Genomic DNA, 20,294 nt, shown 5'->3' with positions numbered 1-20,294 from the left:
TATAGTGCCCCTCTGGAGTGAGTGTGGAACTATAGTGGCTCTCTGGAGTGAGTGTGGAACTATAGTGGCCCTCTGGGGTGAGTGTGGAACTATAGTGGCCCCTCTGGAGTGAGTGTGGAACTATAGTGGCCCTCTGGAGTGAGTGTGGAACTATATTGTTCCTCTGGAGTGAGTGTGGAACTATAGTGGCCCTCTGGAGTGAGTGTGGAACTAGAGTGGCCCTCTGGAGTGAGTGTGGAACTAGAGTGGCCCTCTGGTGTGAGTGTGGAACTATAGTGGCCCTCTGGAGTGAGTGTGGAACTATAGTGGCCCTCTGGAGTAAGTGTGGAACTATAATGGCCCTCTGGAGTGAGTGTGGAACTATAGTGGCCCTCTGGAGTGAGTGTGGAACTATAGTGGCCCTCTGGAGTGAGTGTGGAACTATAGTGGCCCTCTGGAGTGAGTGTGGAAAAATAGTGTCCCTCTGGAGTGAGTGTGGAACTATAGTGGCCCTCTGGAGTGAGTGTGGAAAAATAGTGGCCCTCTGGAGTGAGTGTGGAACTATAGTGGCCCTCTGGAGTGAGTGTGGAAATATAGTGCCCCTCTGGAGTGAGTGTGGAACTATAGTGGCCCCTCTGGAGTGAGTGTGGAACTATAGTGGCCCTCTGGAGTGAGTGTGGAACTTAAGTGGCCCTCTGGAGTGAGTGTGGAAATATAGTGCCCCTCTGGAGTGAGTGTGGAACTATAGTGGCCCCTCTGGAGTGAGTGTGGAACTATAGTGTCCCTCTGGAGTGAGTGTGGAAATATAGTAGCCCTCTGGAGTGAGTGTGGAACTATAGTGGCCCTCTGGAGTGAGTGTGGAACTATAGTGGCCCTCTGGAGTGTGGAAAAATAGTGTCCCTCTGGAGTGAGTGTGGAACTATAGTGGCCCTCTGGAGAGAGTGTGGAAATATATAGTGGCCCTCTGGAGTGAGTGTGGAACTATAGTGGCCCTCTGGAGTGAGTGTGAAAATATATAGTGGCCCTCTGGAGTGACTGTGGAACTATAGTGGCCTTCTGGAGTGAGTGTGGAAATATAGTGGCCCTCTGGAGAGAGTGTGGAAATATAGTGGCCCTCTGGAGAGAGTGTGGAACTATAGTGGCCCTCTGGAGTGAGTGTGGAACTATATAGTGGCCCTCTGGAGTGAGTGTGGAAATATATAGTGGCCTTCTGGAGTGAGTGTGGAACTATAGTGGCCCTCTGGAGTGAGTGTGGAACTATAGTGGCCCTCTGGTGTGAGTGTGGGAATATAGTGCCCCTCTGGAGTGAGTGTGGAACTATAGTGCCCCTCTGGAGTGAGTTTGGAACTATAGTGGCTCTCTGGAGTGAGTGTGGAACTATAGTGGCCCTCTGGGGTGAGTGTGGAACTATAGTGGCCCCTCTGGAGTGAGTGTGGAACTATAGTGGCCCTCTGGAGTGAGTGTGGAACTATATTGTTCCTCTGGAGTGAGTGTGGAACTATAGTGGCCCTCTGGAGTGAGTGTGGAACTAGAGTGGCCCTCTGGAGTGAGTGTGGAACTAGAGTGGCCCTCTGGTGTGAGTGTGGAACTATAGTGGCCCTCTGGAGTGAGTGTGGAACTATAGTGGCCCTCTGGAGTAAGTGTGGAACTATAGTGGCCCTCTGGAGTGAGTGTGGAACTATAGTGGCCCTCTGGAGTGAGTGTGGAACTATAGTGGCCCTCTGGAGTGAGTGTGGAACTATAGTGGCCCTCTGGAGTGAGTGTGGAAAAATAGTGTCCCTCTGGAGTGAGTGTGGAACTATAGTGGCCCTCTGGAGTGAGTGTGGAAAAATAGTGGCCCTCTGGAGTGAGTGTGGAACTATAGTGGCCCTCTGGAGTGAGTGTGGAAATATAGTGCCCCTCTGGAGTGAGTGTGGAACTATAGTGGCCCCTCTGGAGTGAGTGTGGAACTATAGTGGCCCTCTGGAGTGAGTGTGGAACTTAAGTGGCCCTCTGGAGTGAGTGTGGAAATATAGTGCCCCTCTGGAGTGAGTGTGGAACTATAGTGGCCCCTCTGGAGTGAGTGTGGAACTATAGTGTCCCTCTGGAGTGAGTGTGGAAATATAGTAGCCCTCTGGAGTGAGTGTGGAACTATAGTGGCCCTCTGGAGTGAGTGTGGAAATACAGTGGCCCTCTGGAGTGAGTGTGGAAATACAGTGGCCCTCTGGAGTGAGTGTGGAAATACAGTGGCCCTCTGGAGTGAGTGTGGAAATATAGTGGCCCTCTGGAGTGAGTGTGGAAATATAGTGGCCCTCTGGTGTGAGTGTGGAACTATATAGTGGCCCTCTGGAGTGAGTGTGGAACTATATAGTGGCCCTCTCTGTCGTCAGAGTTGTCCACCCCTGATCTAGACTCACCCGCTGTGAGCACGGAGGCCGTGTAGCGGTACTTGTTGAACTCCAGGTACTCGCGGATGAGCTCGTTGACGAGCAGGTTCTCGTGGGACAGCGCGGGGCGAGTCTCGCTCTGGTCGTCCAGCACGCTGATGCGGGCCTTCAGCTGGCTCAGAACACCGCGGGATTCCAGCGTTTCTCTCACGGCTGGAAGAAAAACAACAAACAGTTTGCATTGGTCAACGTACAGTCATGAATCAGTGGTTACATTAACTAAAGTACCCCCTGAGATTAAGCACATTTACTCAAGAAGAACAGGCTACTTGTATTGGACGAACTGAATACTGGAAAGCTTGCCTCAAGACACAGTAACTCTGGGCGTACAGCCGATGAAACTGCTCAGCCTGGTATTCCTAAGCGTAACCTCAGTAAACTATGCCTAAACAGTTAAACCTAACCTTATTCCTAACCCTAACCTCAGTAAACTATGTCTAAACAGTTAAACCTAACCTTATTCCTAACCCTAACCTCAGTAAACTATGTCTAAACAGTTAAACCTGACCTTATTCCTAAGCGTAACCTCAGTAAACTATGCCTAAATAGTTAAACCTGACCTTATTCCTAACCCTAACCTCAGTAAACTATGTCTAAACAGTTAAACCTAACCTTATTCCTAAACGTAACCTCAGTAAACTATGCCTAAACAGTTAAACCTAACCTTATTCCTAAGCGTAACCTCAGTAAACTATGCCTAAACAGTTAAACCTAACCTTATTCCTAAACGTAACCTCAGTAAACTATGCCTAAACGGTTAAACGTTTAGGCATAGTTAAGATAAGCCCCTTTGGGTTTTTTTGGCACTTCCAGGCAGCACATCATGTATGTAACTAATGTTGTTTCTTATTGAAATATTTGCTTTCTGTATTTCTTTTATTTTACCATATTGTTGTCATTATGTACATATGTGCAAATAAATCTAACTAAACCTAACCTTATTCCTAACCTTAACCTCAGTAAACTATGCCTAAATGGTTAAACCTGACCTTATTCCTAACCTTAACCTCAGTAAACTATACCTGAACAGTTAATCCTAAAGCCAAAGGTAAAAGACCCAAGAGTACTTTAGTTAAGTGTCGTTTTAGATCAGTGGTTCTTAACCAGTGGTCCTAGGACCACCAGTGGTCCTTGAGAGAGGGTTCCAGGGGGTCCCCATGCAGCTAAATGATAATTAGGAACCACATGGACCCTTGTGAGTCTGTAACTCAGAGAATAACGGGTCCGTTTGTACACTCTCAGAGTTAAATTAACATTGATTTTACAATATAAATTGGGGGGTCCCAGACCCAGAGATAGAAATGCCATTAAATGGGGGTCCGTAGACTAATGCATGTCAAACTGGGGGTGAAAATGGTTGAGAATCACTGCTAGAGCCATAGAAATCTTCTCTTATGGGGGTCTACTCTATGGCAGTGGTTCCCAAACTTTTTCATGTCAAGGACCCCCAAATTGATGATAATTAGCCCCGCGGACCCCCATTTTAAAAGATATGACAGGGACCCCGATAACGGATGATTTTTACAGCTCTAGCAGTGATTCTCAACCTGTTTTATTTCAAGGACCCCCAGTTTGACATGCATTAGTCTACGGACCCCCATTTAATGGCATTTTTATCTCTGGGGCCCCCAATTTATATTGTAAAATCAATGCTATTGTAACTCTGAGAGTGTACAAATGGAACCAAATGGACCCGTTAGGATCCATTTGGTTCCATCTGTACACTCAGGCCCCTTTTCCACCGGTTGGTTCCCAATGGGAACCGGTTCAGTTCTTTTAGTTTTTTAGTCCATGAGCCAGATCTCCAAAATTGAAACGTTAATTATGAATTGAGTGTGAAAAACCATACCTATATTAGATTGTTATCACCATTAAACTTCCCCAATTGAGTACTTACTCGAAGACAATGATTTATTGTAATACAAATTTTACATTTTTAAATATGCAAATGAGGCATTATGTAGGTAAATATGCAAAATAATCGAAAATATGAAAAAGCTACTACTGTGGAAGGGTTATCATGTATTAATTTACTTCTATTGATCCTATAAACAATTTAATATAGGGTATAGTTTGCCCACCAATTTTGGAGCTCTGGCTCATGGACTAAAAGCCAAAAAGAACTGAACCGGACTTGGTGGCCATAGCAGAACAGCAGCAAGCAGCAGCTCAATCTGATTATCTGACAAAATCTTGATAATCCCATACATTTTCTTACATTCAAGGTTCATGACGTATTTGTAAGTGGTTTTCTCACCATATGAGGTGAAATTAGAAAACTGTAAGATCAATTTATGACGGAAACCAGTTCAAGCCCAAGCTCAGGTTCTTCTGCCTGGCCTAGGCTGCAGTAGCAGCCCTGCAAACACCAGGCCAGGCTGCAAAGAGCCAGCTACCAGGCCTAGGAGCAGCTAGCCACCACGTGGGTAGCAGCCGGCCTTCACCAGGTAGCAGAAGCACCTGGTCACCAGACCAGGCCCTGAAGCAGCCAGCCACCACCGGGCAACACCGAGGAGCTACAACCAGCTAGCCAGCAGACCGGGCCTAGGAGCAGCCATCCACCATCAGGCAGTAGCCAGCTTTCACCAGGGAGCAGCAAGCAGCCAGGGAAGATGGCTGGAGGAGCAAGAAAGAAGCTGGGCAAGAACAACAAGGGTGATAGGCCTTTCCACACCTAAGTGCAAAACGGCCGACAGCCGCGCACGTCTTAAGCTGTGCGCAGCTTATTTTCCGAGTTTTTAGACAGCTGGTGGATGGAAATTAAGCTCCTCCTCCGCGGACGACTTGCACGGAGGAGAGCGTTTCCGGGGATCTGGCCGTCGCGCAAGTCTTCCGCGGAGGTGGAGCTTCTTTTCTATCCACCAGCTGTCTAAAAACTCTGAAAATAAGCTGCGCACAGCTTAAGACGTGGGCGGCTCTTTAGATAGTGTGGCAGCACCGGATGAACAAGCCAGTGACTACGAGGGAGAGGCCGGCCTCCACTCCTGCTGAAGAGGAGACTGAGCTTGTCACCATGGCCTCTGTCAGAAAGCTGATCAACCAAATGCTATGTCAGCAGAAAGCCCACTACGTGGAGATACTGGACAGACAAACTGACACCTTTAATAAGTTTGTCCGGGTGATTCTGGACTCCACCAACGAGCGTCTGGACTTCTGGACTTCTGGTTCTAAAGCTGTGTCGGTACCTGTGGGCTTTAGTGACCACAATATTGTCGCTTTAACTGTGAAAACAAAGGTCCCTAATGCAGGGCCTAGAGTAATTCATAAGAGAACATATAAAACCGTTTTAGAAAATAAAATTATTTCTGATAATATTGAGTGGGATACTGTGCTTGAGAAGATGCAAGTAAATGCTGCACTAGACTCTTTTATGGATTTATTTTCTGCATTGTGTGATAAGCATGCTCCAATTAAGAAGCTCACTGTTAGATTACTTAGAGCACCTTGGCTAGATGACGAATTGAGAAACAGGATGAGAGAAAGAGATTTACTGAAAAAGTCTGCTATCATGTCAGGTAATGTAGCAGATTGGCAAGCCTACCGCTCACTAAGAAATAAAATAACTAAATTAAATAGACAAAAGAAAAAAAATACTATCATTCTAAATTTGAGGAGTGTCATGGAGACAGTAAAAAACGTTGGAGAGTACTTAATGATCCTATGGGTAGAAGTAAAATGGCCAAAACACCCTCATTTATTGAACTGAATGGAGAATTCATTACTAAACCTTCTGATATAGCAAACTACTTCAAACATTACTTCCTCAGTAAAGTGAACATTAACACACTAAGAAATCAAATGTTGCCTGTGAGTGGTGGGCTGTCCAAAGCTATAATACCAAATCATATTATGTGTGAGAAGGATTGTGTGTTTGAATTCAAGCCTATCAGTGTTGATTGTATGGTAAAGCTACTTCACGATATTAAGTGTGATAAACCTTGTGGGTTTGACAACATCGATGGCAGATTGCTTCAGTTATCAGCTAAATCAATTGCTAAGCCTGTAGGCCATATTTTCAAAAAATTGCAAAGGTTACTCCTCTGTCAAAAAACAGTAGGGAGCCCTTTACATGTCCAAACAGTAGGCCTATCAGCATTCTGCCTGTTTTGAGTAAGCTTCTGGAGGGAGTTATGTTTAAGCAGATCCAGCAATATTTTGCAGATATCAACAATATCAACTCAGATTTACAGCATGCATACAAAGCAGGTTACTCTACAAGTACTGCACTGACATGTCTTACTGATGAGTGGTTCAAACAGATTGACATGAAGTCAGTCGTTGGGGTGGTGCTCTTGGATTTCAGTGCAGCCTTTGGGCATATGGATTCAAAGATTCTGCAATTGATATATTGAAGGGATATTTAGTGGACAGGAAACAATGTGTTATGTTCAATGGTTCCCTTTCAAAGATTGAGACACTTAAGTGTGGAATTCCACAGGGAAGCTGTCTTGGCCCCCTTCTTTACTCTATTTTTGTAAATGATATGCCACATGTATTAAAATATGTAGGTATGGGGATTTATGCGGATGACACGATGTATGCATCGTCAGAGAGTATTGAACACGTCAATGAGGTGCTTCAACTAGAGTTAAACCTGGTTTCTGAATGGATTATGGAAAATAAGCTGAAGTTGAATGTCTTAAAAACTAAATGTATTGTAATTGGTTCTAAATATGCTCTCAGGACAGATCAGAAATGAAGCCTCTCTTTGCAGGGTGCTGCGATTGAACAGGTTAAAGAAGTTAAACTGTTAGGTGTCACTATTGACCAAACACTGTCATGGTCCACTCAGATCAATCATACAGTGGTGAGAATGAGTAATGGCATCTATGCCATTAGAAGGAGTGCTCATCTGCTAACTAATACAACAATCAGACTAGTCATACAATCTCTAGTTCTGTCAAATCTGGACTACTGTCTGTTTATCTGGTCTAGTGCATCAAAGCAAGAACTTAGTAAACGTCAGCTTGCTCAGAACAGGGCAGCAAGACTAGCACTTCATTGCTCTGTCAGGACTAGTGTGGATGCTATGGGTTAGGGTTAGACTAGCACTGCATTGCTCTGTCAGGACTAGTGTGGATGCTATGCATGTGTGGCGGGGTGGTATTGATTAAGGTAGCCAACTACGCCACCTGGGGAATTGCACCCCAGGAATATTATACTAATACTGAACACCCGGAGCACGTAATGACTCCCCAACACAGATTCAGTAACAATAAAGGCAAGGCAGAAACGTGTGTAACCAATATACAAAACACTTTATTTAAATAATTGGTTGGCAATATATATAATTAATTAAAACATGGCATAGCAAGAAGACATTTCATTTATCAATAAGACGGTGCAAATATAGCAAGATCCAACAGGGTTAAAGTGCAAGTGACTATAAAGTGCCTAGAGCTAGGGATATCACACCACTACAAGCCAGTACTGGGGGGAGGAGGGGAGCTGGGCAGGCTCACCGGTCCAGGGTGGTGGCAATACACAAACAAAACAACACAGCAACTCAAAATAAACCACAAAGGAAAAGTAAACTAAGGGAAAAGGGGCATTACCACCACCACTGGACGGCCGTCAGCTGCTCCAGCGTAGCTTATCCCCAGCACCGGACCTATAAGGAGGATACATATATATATCAGCACTTCAAAGTGGGAGGTATTCTACAATGACAATATTCTCTTCAGCCGGTCGTATCTAAATCACAATGGTATATATATATATATATAGTATAAGATATAAATACAAGTGCATATATATATATATGATATAATACACAATATACTTATATATACCTATATACGCCCAGACACTGCATGAATACAATATAATAGAGGAATAGAATTAAACGAGAAGGGTTACAATGAACCAGGCCCAGACTCAGGCGAGCAGCAATCCAAACACTGGGACCATTCGTGGCTGTGTGATTGTTCTCAGACTCGGTGGCTCATGAGAATGGGTGGAATGGTAATATCAGCAAAGCAGCAGGTGTGGTGCTGGCCCTGAAATGCAAACGGCCGTATTAAGATACTACTTAACTACTATAGTTCGCTGAGGCAAGAACAGAGAGGCGCACAATGGGACTCACCAGCTGTAATGAGGCCAAGGCGTACTGCCGTTGTGCTTCACCGCAGCGGTAGCCAGGTAGATAAAGAGGAGCTGTATACAACAAAAGCCTGTTTATATTTCTCTGGCATCAACGACACCAAATGAATATATATAGAGAAGGAGAACCACCAATAACGTACCGGGGGTGGCGTTGTGCCAGTTCACCACACAGAACTCCAGAAGGAGATGTTCACTGTGTAGCCCCGAGGCTAGAAACAAAACAAGTGGTCACAGTCACGTTCAACTTCTAAGGCAGGCGCTAGAATACACAGCAATGTGGAGAAACGTACCTTCACAGATGTGTCAACTAAGCGCGCTGTTCCCCGACAGAACAGCCGCTTCAGAATGACCGCCTCAACTGAAGAGGAATGTCTCCCGATCGTAGAGAGCGTTCCAAACAGAGCGGAGGAGAGACAGACAGCTAATGCACACGGAAGACGTGCCGTCTTATAAATGCCACAAATCAATCCATTAAGCAGTGGGCGGAGGACGGGCCGTGACAGCGTGGGAACGCCCACGCCCATCCTGCCACACATGCCAGTCTGTCATGGATGAGGGTGAATGAAAGACTGGCATACAGCCTGTTACAAATCATAAGTCTAGGGGTAAATGAGTGAGTAACATATGAAGGGGGAGCAGACACCAGGATCAAAATACGAGGATTTATTATAGAAGTATATATAATAAATCATAGTCAACGTATATTTACAATAATGGCTCAAACCAAAAAAAGAAACAATAAAGAAAACAACGCCTTTCCGAAGGGCGTTCGGAACATAACAACAAGAATAAACAATAAGGTGGATTTCAGTTCACAGGTTAGCAGTGAGACACATAGGTAGTAGCGGATCGGGAGAAGGTCCTAGCGACATTCCCCCCGAGCTGTCAGACACCGAATGACTAAGTAGAGCACGGCGCATTCCTGGCCAAGGAGTGCGCGCGACCGGCAGCCAATCAGGGAGTCAGGCGTTGATCAGACGCCTGGCTAGAGCCGGCCCCTCGTTGGTGTACTACAAGGCAAAACACAGCCAATCCAACCTGGAGTGGAAATAGAACACATATATAATAGAAAGCGCTTTCAATTCCCCATTTATGGTTCAAAACAAGTCTACTGGATGTATAGCTATATATATATATATACATAATAAGAGATATCAAAGATAGGTCTAAACATATATATACAATATAACTATAACAATACCACCAGTTACCTCATATATATATATACATAATAATAACCAATAAATATATATATCTATACTACATCATAACAAAACTAATCATAACAAATCATAACACACACGTGACCGCAGTCCACGTGACACAGCCTTATTCTGTTTTTAAAGAATGTACATTCCTCACAGAAACCCTTCCGTTTGTTTCTACAGTTATTACCTGCAAATGAAAGACATGATTACAATACTAGACATGCACTAAATGGTCACTTTACTTTTCCTCTGCCCAAAACCAATTAATGCACTTAAGAAAACAGTCATGTACAGAGCCATTGCATACTGGCGTACGCTCCCCCCACATTTGACTCTAACAAGAAATAGACCTACATTTTATTTCAAAAGGAAAAAAAAGGAAAAGGAAAGCAATAATCAGAAAGGAAATTATATTAAATTAGGTTCTTATTATATTTTCGGACTGACAAATCTGTTTTTCTTTTTTTCTTTTAATTTTACCGATATAAATGTAGTTTTTTGGGTTTGTGTGTTTGTTCAGAAACATGGATCATGCTGTACTGCATTTTATGATTTGTATTGTGATGTCATGTTTGCCTGGACCCCAGGAAGAATAGTCTCCACTAACGGTGTAGACTAATGGGGTAAGAGAAACGGAGAAACGGAGCTAACTACTTTATTTGTAATTGTTTGCTGTGGTTATGACCAGAGCCATTGAGGAGTTTGCCACCTGTGTTCATTCCATTTCATTTCACGGCAATAGCAGATCATATAAAACTGGTTATCGTATAATGTGCATTTGCTGTAAAGCACACTAATCCAAAGTGAACACTAATCTAAAAGTATGCATGTATGGCTTGGTTAATGCTTATGTGCAATTTATATTATAGCTAATGTTGAACATGTCACTGCTGTGTGGCTCTACACAGCAGTCCATTGAACACACGTTCTCAGTCCATTGAATGGGCCCGTTCTCAGTGTTATCAATCCATAAATATTGTCCAGTAGGCCCCTACTGGCCTCCCAGGAGACTATGGTAGGCCGTTATTAACCACTCTTATGGGTGATGCAATGTTAAGGTATGTGTTGTCACGTGACCTGCCCAAAGATGGCGGACGTCAATTATTTTATTATATTATACTTTTATTAAATGGCTTCCAACGCAAAAACTATACATTTAATCAACTCAGTTAATTTTTTCCCTTAAAGCAGACAAGTCCAGCTTTCTCTGAAGGTCTTTTGTTGTCGCACTGTAACAACAGAGAATTTTCAATAAATCATTCAAAAACGGACATTAATTATTGCATTATATTGTACTTTTATTAAATGGCTTCCAACGCAAAAACTATACATTTAATCAACTCAGTTATTTTTTCCCCTTAAAGCAGACAAGTCCAGCTTTCTCTGAAGGTATTTCGTCGTCTCACTGTAACAACAGAGAATTTTCAATAAATCATTCAAAAACGGGATTGTGCCATAGAGAAGTCTACCAAATGTTACTTTGGCAACCTCAGTAACAATCTCCGCCTACTACGGCCGTTTCCGTTTCCGTATCCATTCTAGACCGGATATCTGTTTCCTTTCTAGACCTAGTCTCGCGTTGCCAGACAACTATTTCACTATGATAACAGTCTGGCCACGCGAGACTATCCCAGACCGGATATCAGCCTCTATGTTGCAAAAGCAGGTGTTGTTAACGCAAGGTAAGTCTCGTTCTAATAAGTTCTATGCATGCATTTATAAGAAATAAATCGTTAAATATACACCACAACATGGTAGAACATGTTACTATGTAGCCAGTTTGTCGATATATGTAGCCTTAGATCAATGCTATCGTAGATTAGTATCGAGTGTTAGTTTTACCGTCGTATCTACGAGAGTCTTAGCGACCCCCCGTTTGTCCTGGAACTTTACCAGTAAAGCCCGTATTTCTCCAAACGTGTACAAATATAAAATATAAGGTGCTTGCCCCAAATGTTACCTAGGTGTCTGGGGTATTTGTGTAATGTATTAGTCCATATTTTTCCAATAAATAAGTGTTTTAATCCCGTCTGTGGCCGATTCTGTCGGAAGTTCCTAGTGGGTGTTAGTGACGGGGCGCATCTGGTGAACGCCGGAATTACACTAAATGTAAACGGGAATTAAACGCGGGGGGGAAATGGCGTTCGGCCACAGATGGGATTAAAACACTTCTTTATTGACAAATATGGACTAATACATTGCATAAATACTCCGGACACCTAGTTAATATTTGGGGCAAGCGGGTAAGCACCTAATACTTTGCATTTTGTACGTGTTTTACTGGTGACATTCATCAAAATCGATAAAATATATCTACGATATCTGCCTTGTGTAATGTTTGTTACAGAGCCCTAAAACATGGTTCTTGTGCATTTGTCAGACCACGGACCCCTTAACAGAGACAATTAACAACCTCAACAGGCCAATTGAGGGCAAAAGGTCTGCCTTTTTTCAACACCAAACCTCCTCTCCTAAAATAGCAGATCTACAAGCTCACAACATTTGAAAAATGTCAGTGAGACCCCTGAGAGAGAAATGAAGCAGGGACCCCCACACATGTTGTATTGTAGATTACACTTTTTCATAGATTTTTGTTTCTCCAGACATTACCCACGTAGACCATCAATACTTAGTTGGAAACATGACATTTGACCTGTTGTGAGCTTGTAGGTCTGCTATTTTTGGCAAATGTTCCTACCAGAATAGGGATGCTAGGGTTCAAGTGGTTAATGTATAATAATAATAATAATTGCCCCCTGTAGTAAGCTTGTTAATCTGTTATTTTTGGCATAGTACAAAATAATTCAGTAGGCTTAATAAATAATTCAGTAGGCTTAAATTTCTTACCGTGATAATGTCATGATCATTTGGTCTGTAACTTTACTGTGCATAGTGAAAGTCAAACTTGTCTCATGTTTCCAATGTGCCAGTAGAATAAACAATGTCAATGTGTTATTGGATAGTCAACACAGTCCGTACCCTTATTATTATTTCAATATTATTTAAGAATTCTATACATATTGGCATTATTCAGAGTTTGTACTCTGAATAATGCATTAGTTTGTAGTAATAAGTAATGTGATTTGTTTTTTTTCTTGTTTAAATAGGTCGACATGGGCAAATTTAAAACATTCAGACCGTACATCAAAGTCCAACAGATTCCACTTAGAGGAGGAAGGACAAGGACGTACAAGAGCTACCTGCAGAGAGAACAAGAGGGGACCAGACCCGTGTCCAAGAAGCTACCAGCCGGTTTCTTGTCACCAGAAGCACATGAGAATGTCCAAGCCTCGGCTAGCACCAGTCGGCAAGAGAGCAATGCCACGGTGGAGGCATGGCAACGAGTACGCCAAATACTTCTCAGTGTCAGTTCTGAGCTCCTTTGCCCTCCAGAAGAGACAGCCTGCACAGTTTGCAGGGTTTCCCTCACTGATGGAAGTGATATGTGGCAATGCAGTGACTGTGGCAGTGAGGCTTTCTTCTGTTTGGCATGTGTCAAGAAAGTCCATCAGAGCACTGCTGTGGTGCATGTGCTAGAAAAATGGGAGGTTTGTATCACTCAGAAATGAGAATCAACTTTATTGTCACATCACAGGTTTTCAGGTGTAAAGAAGTGGGCGAAATTATCTTTTGTGCAAGCTCCATCGTTTTAGTCGTTTCGTTTCAGAAAGAAGGAGGGCCAGGAGAGCAATATCAAAATGTTGCCCACCATATGAATAGTGGGCAACTGAATGAGCTAAACATAACTCTGTGTAAATGTAGGGCCTAAGTGTTCTGTCCATGCCTATACATATTACTTCTATATAGCAGAAGTCATGTAGACTCTTATTATTCTTACATGTTGTAATTTACTGTGCTTAAAGAAGTTTATTGTGATTTTCTTTTTTATCGTTAAGGCAGGCGAATTTCAACAGAGGATTCCTGATGGCTTCAGCTAGAATTGGTCGAGGAAGGATGGCCACCAATGCCAAATGTCATATGACCGTGTTCTGAAAGTTTTCGACTATCAAGGTACATCTTTAGATGTCACGAAGCAGTCATATCCTTCCTGTATAAGGAGGAAAATTATTATATTATATTATATTATGTTATTATTATAACACCACTTCACACCTGTTCTGTGTGTCATAAATTCTAGGAAGGTCTCATGATGTTTGCCTGCAGTTCTGTCAGTGCGAAACGGAAGTCGCAACACTCCTTCGGTATAGCCTTTGGCCGGCTACCGCAAAGAGACCCCAAAGCGCTGTGTCGATGAAACTCATGGACATGATCTGCAGGTTGCAACTTGAGTGTGGTGCATCACTGAAGGCCATCTGTGCAGCCATCCAGCATTCATCAGTGTCTTCCAAGGTTTGCTGAATAGTAGCTGTTATCCATATGATTCCTCTTTTACCATCACCAGCTTGTTATGCATTTTAGTGACATCCCCTGTTGAGAATATGACTGTTTGCATTACAGTGCCAAGACCTCTACCGCCTTCTGGTCAAAGAGGCATATGAAGAATACAGGCATCTGAGATACCAGTTGACTACACTGCGCCATCTTGGGCCTGATGTAACTGATGGGACACGGTGTCCTGTTTGTCCACAAGTATGCTATGTTAAATTAAGGATGTTTATTTTATGCTGTGTTAAATTAAGGATGTTTATTAATGCAGCTTTATTAATGGGCTACAGAACCCTTGAACTAAGCTTTAATTCTCTCTGTGAACATAACACATGAAACAAAATAACAATGCAACTATACAAAATACAGATAAATGGGTCTGGATTGTTTCATGAAACAGCATTGACCATTAACCCAAAAAAAAGGATTACTTGGAATACTGAATGTTGTGTTTTTTAAATCAAATAACTCAAATCAGGATCAAGTTATACAATTATAGTTTTATCACAACATCCCAAGTAATATTTAATTTGAAAGTGATCACTAACACATATCTATTGTTATACAATTGTATCCTTATTTATTGTAGGAAGATGGAGTTCTGGTTCTGGCTGCAGATGGACTGTTTGGTCTACCACGGAAGAAGTCATCTGGAAGAAGTTTTGAAGGACCCAACCACTTCAACCACTTATTTTCTCCCCAGGATGATGTTGATGCCTTTGTAAAGAAGCAGCAACATACACCTGAGGAGGTAAGAGTTTGACTATATTTCATCATTTGCTGCCTCTTTACTGTGATTTAAAAATCCAAGAATTGTTGTTATTACAGTGGATTTATTCTAAATTAAGTCTGTACGTGCTATATTGTGAGAGAGTAATTGTACTTTCCAACGTTTACAGGGTTGTGCCAACTTTCAAGCAGGTAGTGCCCTCAGGTCAAAAGTAAAAAATGCCAAATTGGATGAAACCGGAGTTTTTGGCATAGCTTGTAAACATGAGCATCCACGGCGCTTTCTTAGCCTTAAGAGAGGAGAGAGGTACAGCAAATCTCCTTGACACATCCAATTCACAGTGCGTTAAAATATCCAGATTCAGCTCACATTTTGATCTTTTCTCTAGCCTTTCGAATGCTGTCTACCTCATCAAAGAGCTCCAAGAAGACGTGGGGAAAAACAAAAAACTTGTGTTCATGTATGACATAGCATGCAAGTTAAAGCCTCATTTGGAGGTAATCTGTTCTGCATTTTGGCTTGATCCTTGCTTTGTAATAGCTAAGCATAATAACAGAAACACAGTTAGTACAAATGTATGTGGACTCAAAACCTCTACCATACATTTAGTGTATGGCTTCAGTAATGCAGTATTCTCATTTCTCTTTTTTCTTCTTTCAGAAGTATTACCCAGATCTCCTGACAAAATCAACGTATGCTGTTCCTGCATTCCACGCATATGGGCACGGTGTTGTTTGTCAGTTTATTTTGTTTATTTTGTTATCAAAGTCTATTGTCAATTTGTCACAGACGGTAAACTAACTTGGATATTTACTTCTGGATTTGGTTAAATGTTTTCTAGATTTCTCAGGGTTGTCGGAATGCTGAAGGTGCAGGCCTTTGTGACGGGGAGCAGTTGGAACGACTGTGGTCATTCCTTCGCCGCTTTGGAAAAGTCACAAAATAAATGACCCCCTCACACAGAGTTGACCTGCTGACTGATGCCCTGCTGCACTACAGTGCAAAGATAAGAAAAAGCCAAGGTGATGAAGGGTTGTGATTGTGTTTCACTCTCTCTCTCTCTCTCTCTCTCTCTCTCTCTCTCTCTCTCTCTCTCTCTCTCTCTGGTCTTAGATGCAGTATGCACATAATTTACTAAAATTGTTGTAAATTAAAAATGTTGGCATCATGTTCGAAAGGATTCTGTGGAACATGTTTAACCAGTCTGAATTAAATTGCATTGAATTAACAGATTGGCTCCAACAGCCTAATTCAGCCTAATTTCTGTACTCAACATGAGAATAATCAGAAACCTGGATCAGCCAACTCCTTACCAGATTGTAACTGTTGCACATGTATTACACCTGTGACAATTGTGCAGTGTTTGGCTAATGAGTTTGATACATCTATATAACAGAAACCTGTGTTTGAAAACCTAAAGGTGAATTATTTTAGACTATTAACAAAACTCTCTGAAGAATGTGTTATTTATGATTCTATATTATTCTAAGATGTTTTAGCAATGTATCAAACACCCTTTTCAGTGGTTGGTCCTAACTAAACCTCCTATCCGCAGGGCCACTGTGTACTTGTCATGCATAATGTTCATTATAATATTTGCTTCCTCCCCTTAGTGTGTTGAGTTGTTGTGAAAATAAATGGGTAATAATATGTCCTCCTTTTTCTCATTTTAAAGCAAAAGCCCTGTGTCTGAAAGCTGAAAAAATCAATTCAGTTGAAGAGGAAGCAAAGCGAGAAATGGCTGAAATCATGGAACAGACAGGTACAATGTTGTTTTCTTCCAAAATTTGGATTACTACGGGTATGGGATTTGGGACTGGTCCCAAATGGTATGCCTTTGAGAAACCCTGCTATAGTGTTTGTTCTGTAACAGGGGTCTTAATAGGGGGTCGTAATAAACAGAAAATACATGTTCAGGTGGGTTGCCAATTTCAGCCAATCAGGAGAGTACCCATTTATCAGCTTAAATTTGATAGTGTTCCCGTTCCAATTTTGTCTGCTCATTTCGTTATCACTTCCAATTTCACTTGTTTAACCTGTGTCAGCTCTCTCTCCTGATTGGATAAAATTGGTATCCTGACCTGAAAATGCATTTTCTGTTTAATAAAGAGCTGACATGGACACTCCTGTCACTGAACACACTCTATCAATGAGTGCTATCAGAATATAGGGCTATTTAACCCCTTTTAAATATATATTGTATTTTAATTTTTCATATTTTTGTTGCAAGGCCTCACAGAGCTAGACGTACAGCAGTGGGCAGAGCAGTACAAAACAGAGGCCAAGAAGTCTATTGATTGGACCTGGGAGGAGGATTACGTCCAAAAATTGGTGGAGCACCAGGAACTGTGAGTGTGTGCTGCAAAACATGTTTCTGTTTCTCATTGTGATATAAATGTCATGTTGCATATTGAACAAGTCCTTCCTTCAGGATGGCTCTAACTGTTCTGTTGTGGTCATAGCTGCAACACTATTGCAAGCATATCTCTGTAGTTCAGTACCATGGAATTGAATCAGCTGATGTAAAGCTGAACAGGTTGTTGAGACATTTTTTGCATTCTTATTTTTCCAGAGAAGGCTTGAACCGCGTGACCAGCTCTAATCCTGACCTCACTACACGTTTGGAAAAGTAAGTATACATACAAACAAGCATCCAAAAACAGCTGTAGCACAACAAGTTTGGAAATGTGTGCTTATTTCTCTATAGTAACAATGCTTCTTGGTAATACATTTTACACCATGGGAAAGCCTGTTTATTTATGTGTGTTGCGGCCATTAAAAATGCAACCCAAAAATGTCTGCCAATGCCAAACCGCTTATTCTGCTGTTGCTGTTGTTTTGAGCTTCCCAAGCAGTGTACATGAGGTCCGTACGCTTTTACGACCGGGCATTAGTCCGAGATTCATCCGCATGTCGGACTAGCGTCTGCTCCCGTGCTTCCGGTTATGTTAAGGGAGATGAAGAGGGTATTTTATCGGACCAATGACTTGTCTAAACTACGTACTGCACCCGAGCTCCCTAGTTAGTTACCCCATGTACCCCCAGGTACCATGGGTATATTTAAAAGTACACCTAGCTTGTTCGTCCTCTTAACTTTAAATGTGGACTGTTCTTTTTCTACTACCTGGGGGATTACAGCCTGGGCACTGATGAGCATGTCACTGTGTTTACATACCACTTTCAGGTTGGAGAAGAAGCTACAGACGATTGAGAGGAAACAATGTCTTCGTGAAAGATGGACGTCTGAACGATGTGTACAGTTCCAAACTGTAATAGAAGACAAAAAGCGACACCACGCACTGCAGGCCATCTACAGACTGGTCTTGGAGCGCAGGTTCTTATGCGGCCTTGTGAGGAAATATGACGGTAAGTAAATATAGCAATTAATTGTTCGTTGTTTAAAAACAGAGAAATTAAATCATAAATGTATGTAAATGTATGAATCCTTTATATTGCAGATGGACAGAAGATTGCCATCAGGCTGTCAAAAAAGATAACCATGATTGGTCAGAAGATCAAACGATCGGTGAAAGACTTCAACACCTCCACAACAGCAGCTGACAAGCCCCTGGAGTACCATGAAGTGCTGGAAGTTGACAACCCCATCTGGTCAACAATGGTCAACTCCACCAATGATGTGGAAATGTCCCTTAAACAGAGACTATTTGTTTTGTTGAACACTGCAAAAAGGGCATCAGAAGAGAAGTCGTACCTGGTAGAGGACTGCCGGTCAGGAAAGCTTTTCTACGAGAAGCAAATTCAAGAGCTGGACAAATGCCTGGGATTAAACTGGGAACCTCGCGGTTCCCATCTGGCCGCTCTACCGGCCACTCTACCCCTAAGCCACTGCCGCTCCTCAAGACCTCAAGAGTTAGTTGCTGTTAGTAGCTACAGTGGAGTCAGTACTGCTATATGGAGCTGAGACATGTGCCCTCACGGTGGAGTCAGTACTGCTATATGGAGCTGAGACATGTACCCTCACGGTGGAGTCAGTACTGCTATATGGAGCTGAGACCTGGATGGTCTACACAAAAATTCTACGAATGGCACTAGGTGTCATAGGCAAGACGCGCACCACCTACGTAGATGCTAAGGTTGGATGATATGCCGAATATAGTATTGGCAATCGGCGATTGGATGAGTCCAATGACATAGCCTCATTAAGTGTGAAGCACAATATGAAGTGCACGCAACATCGTTATCGATTTGCCGTTTGCCTTTCATAGTTGTCCCTTTATCAGCTTTATCAGTTTGAGATCAAAGCCATGTTCATATTTTCAAAGAAAATGAAACCTACATCTCTAGTTTCTACAAATCCTCACTGCGCATTGCAATCTTGACGACGCAAGAGCACATGTCCCATGGTTTCATAAGATCCTGCACTTAATTCGGGGAGTCCGGCCCGGACTGGTAATGACCCTAGCCTGGATCCAGCCCAAAGACCCCGCCCACTCTCTGAGTGGACTGCATCTCTTGGTCTGGTGTTGCGCTGTGAACCTATAATTTCTTCGGTACAAAAATGTATTATCCAATGAGAATCGGTGGTGGGGGGGTGGGTCTAACGAACAACCAATCAGCGCCGAGTCCCGTTTTCAGCGTCATCACGCAGCGCAACACACAGAGGGTTGAGGGAAATTCTAATCCCCTCCCCCTTGAAATCGCTCAGACAGGAGACAATGTCAGACTGAAGCTTCAAGAAAGCTACAGTCTGATAATCAGGCTATAATGACCCCACAGTGGCAGGATTTACTTTGTCTGTCTTATAAAAAAACGGTCTGTAAAAAATGATGCATTGTGAGCTTGTAGATCTGATATTTCTTACCTATGACCCACTGTAAGTATAGAGCTTAACGGACTGGGGAGCTGTTCTCACATTCATTTCTTTTTCCAGCGTGAATATATTGGGATATATTCAAAGGAATATTTTGGCATATCGCCCAACCTTAGTAGATGCACTGCCATGCGACAGCGGAGCTAACAACACTGTAGAGCTCAAGACCCTGATGCTAAACAGGAGGGGGTGGAGGGCAGGGATTCAGGAGTCCAGAGTTGGTGTTGGCTAGAGCACTCTCACATCGCATGGGTGACCCATTGAAGTAAAGGGTTATAGCAATATAGTGCAAAAATGGTAAAAGTGTACCTCCATTACTGGTCTCAGTCATGTCAACATCATCACATGGGGGCTGTCGACACCTGGAGCCTGCACCTAAAAAATTATAATAAAAAGAAAAGCCAGATACGTTTGTAATATTTTTGTAGAAGATTGCTATGAATACTATATTTAACTAGACATTTTTCTATACAGAAATGTTGTGTAGTAGTTATCAGCGTTATCACTAGACTAGAGGAAAACGTCAACTCTGTTCCACACACCGTCATGCATTGAATAGCAAACCTACAATGAATGGTAAGCATACAGAAGACACCACAGTTAAATGTAGAATTTGAGTCACTAGTAGG

The 20,294-nt window shown here is 42.5% G+C and overlaps 1 protein-coding gene across 1 annotated transcript in view; it reads right to left on the bottom strand.

Annotated features, from left to right (window-relative positions):
* LOC306918937 (centrosomal protein 20-like) overlaps positions 1-4,636 on the bottom strand; it is a gene marked incomplete at both ends in the record, with an annotated part of 29,728 nt that extends 25,092 nt beyond the window's left edge. The window contains 2 exons of the mRNA XM_079531773.1: positions 2,376-2,558; positions 4,624-4,636. Of these exons, the coding sequence (XP_079387899.1) occupies positions 2,376-2,558; positions 4,624-4,636 (196 nt within the window). The remainder of the gene's footprint in view (positions 1-2,375; positions 2,559-4,623) is intronic.
* Between the last annotated feature and the right edge of the window lie 15,658 nt (positions 4,637-20,294).

This window comes from Electrona antarctica, assembly GCF_951216825.1.
Source record: "Electrona antarctica genome assembly, contig: scaffold_85, whole genome shotgun sequence".
Lineage (NCBI taxonomy): Eukaryota > Metazoa > Chordata > Actinopteri > Myctophiformes > Myctophidae > Electrona > Electrona antarctica.
The sequence above is the reverse complement of the archived record's forward strand: the minus strand, read 5'-3'. Positions and strand labels throughout refer to the sequence as shown.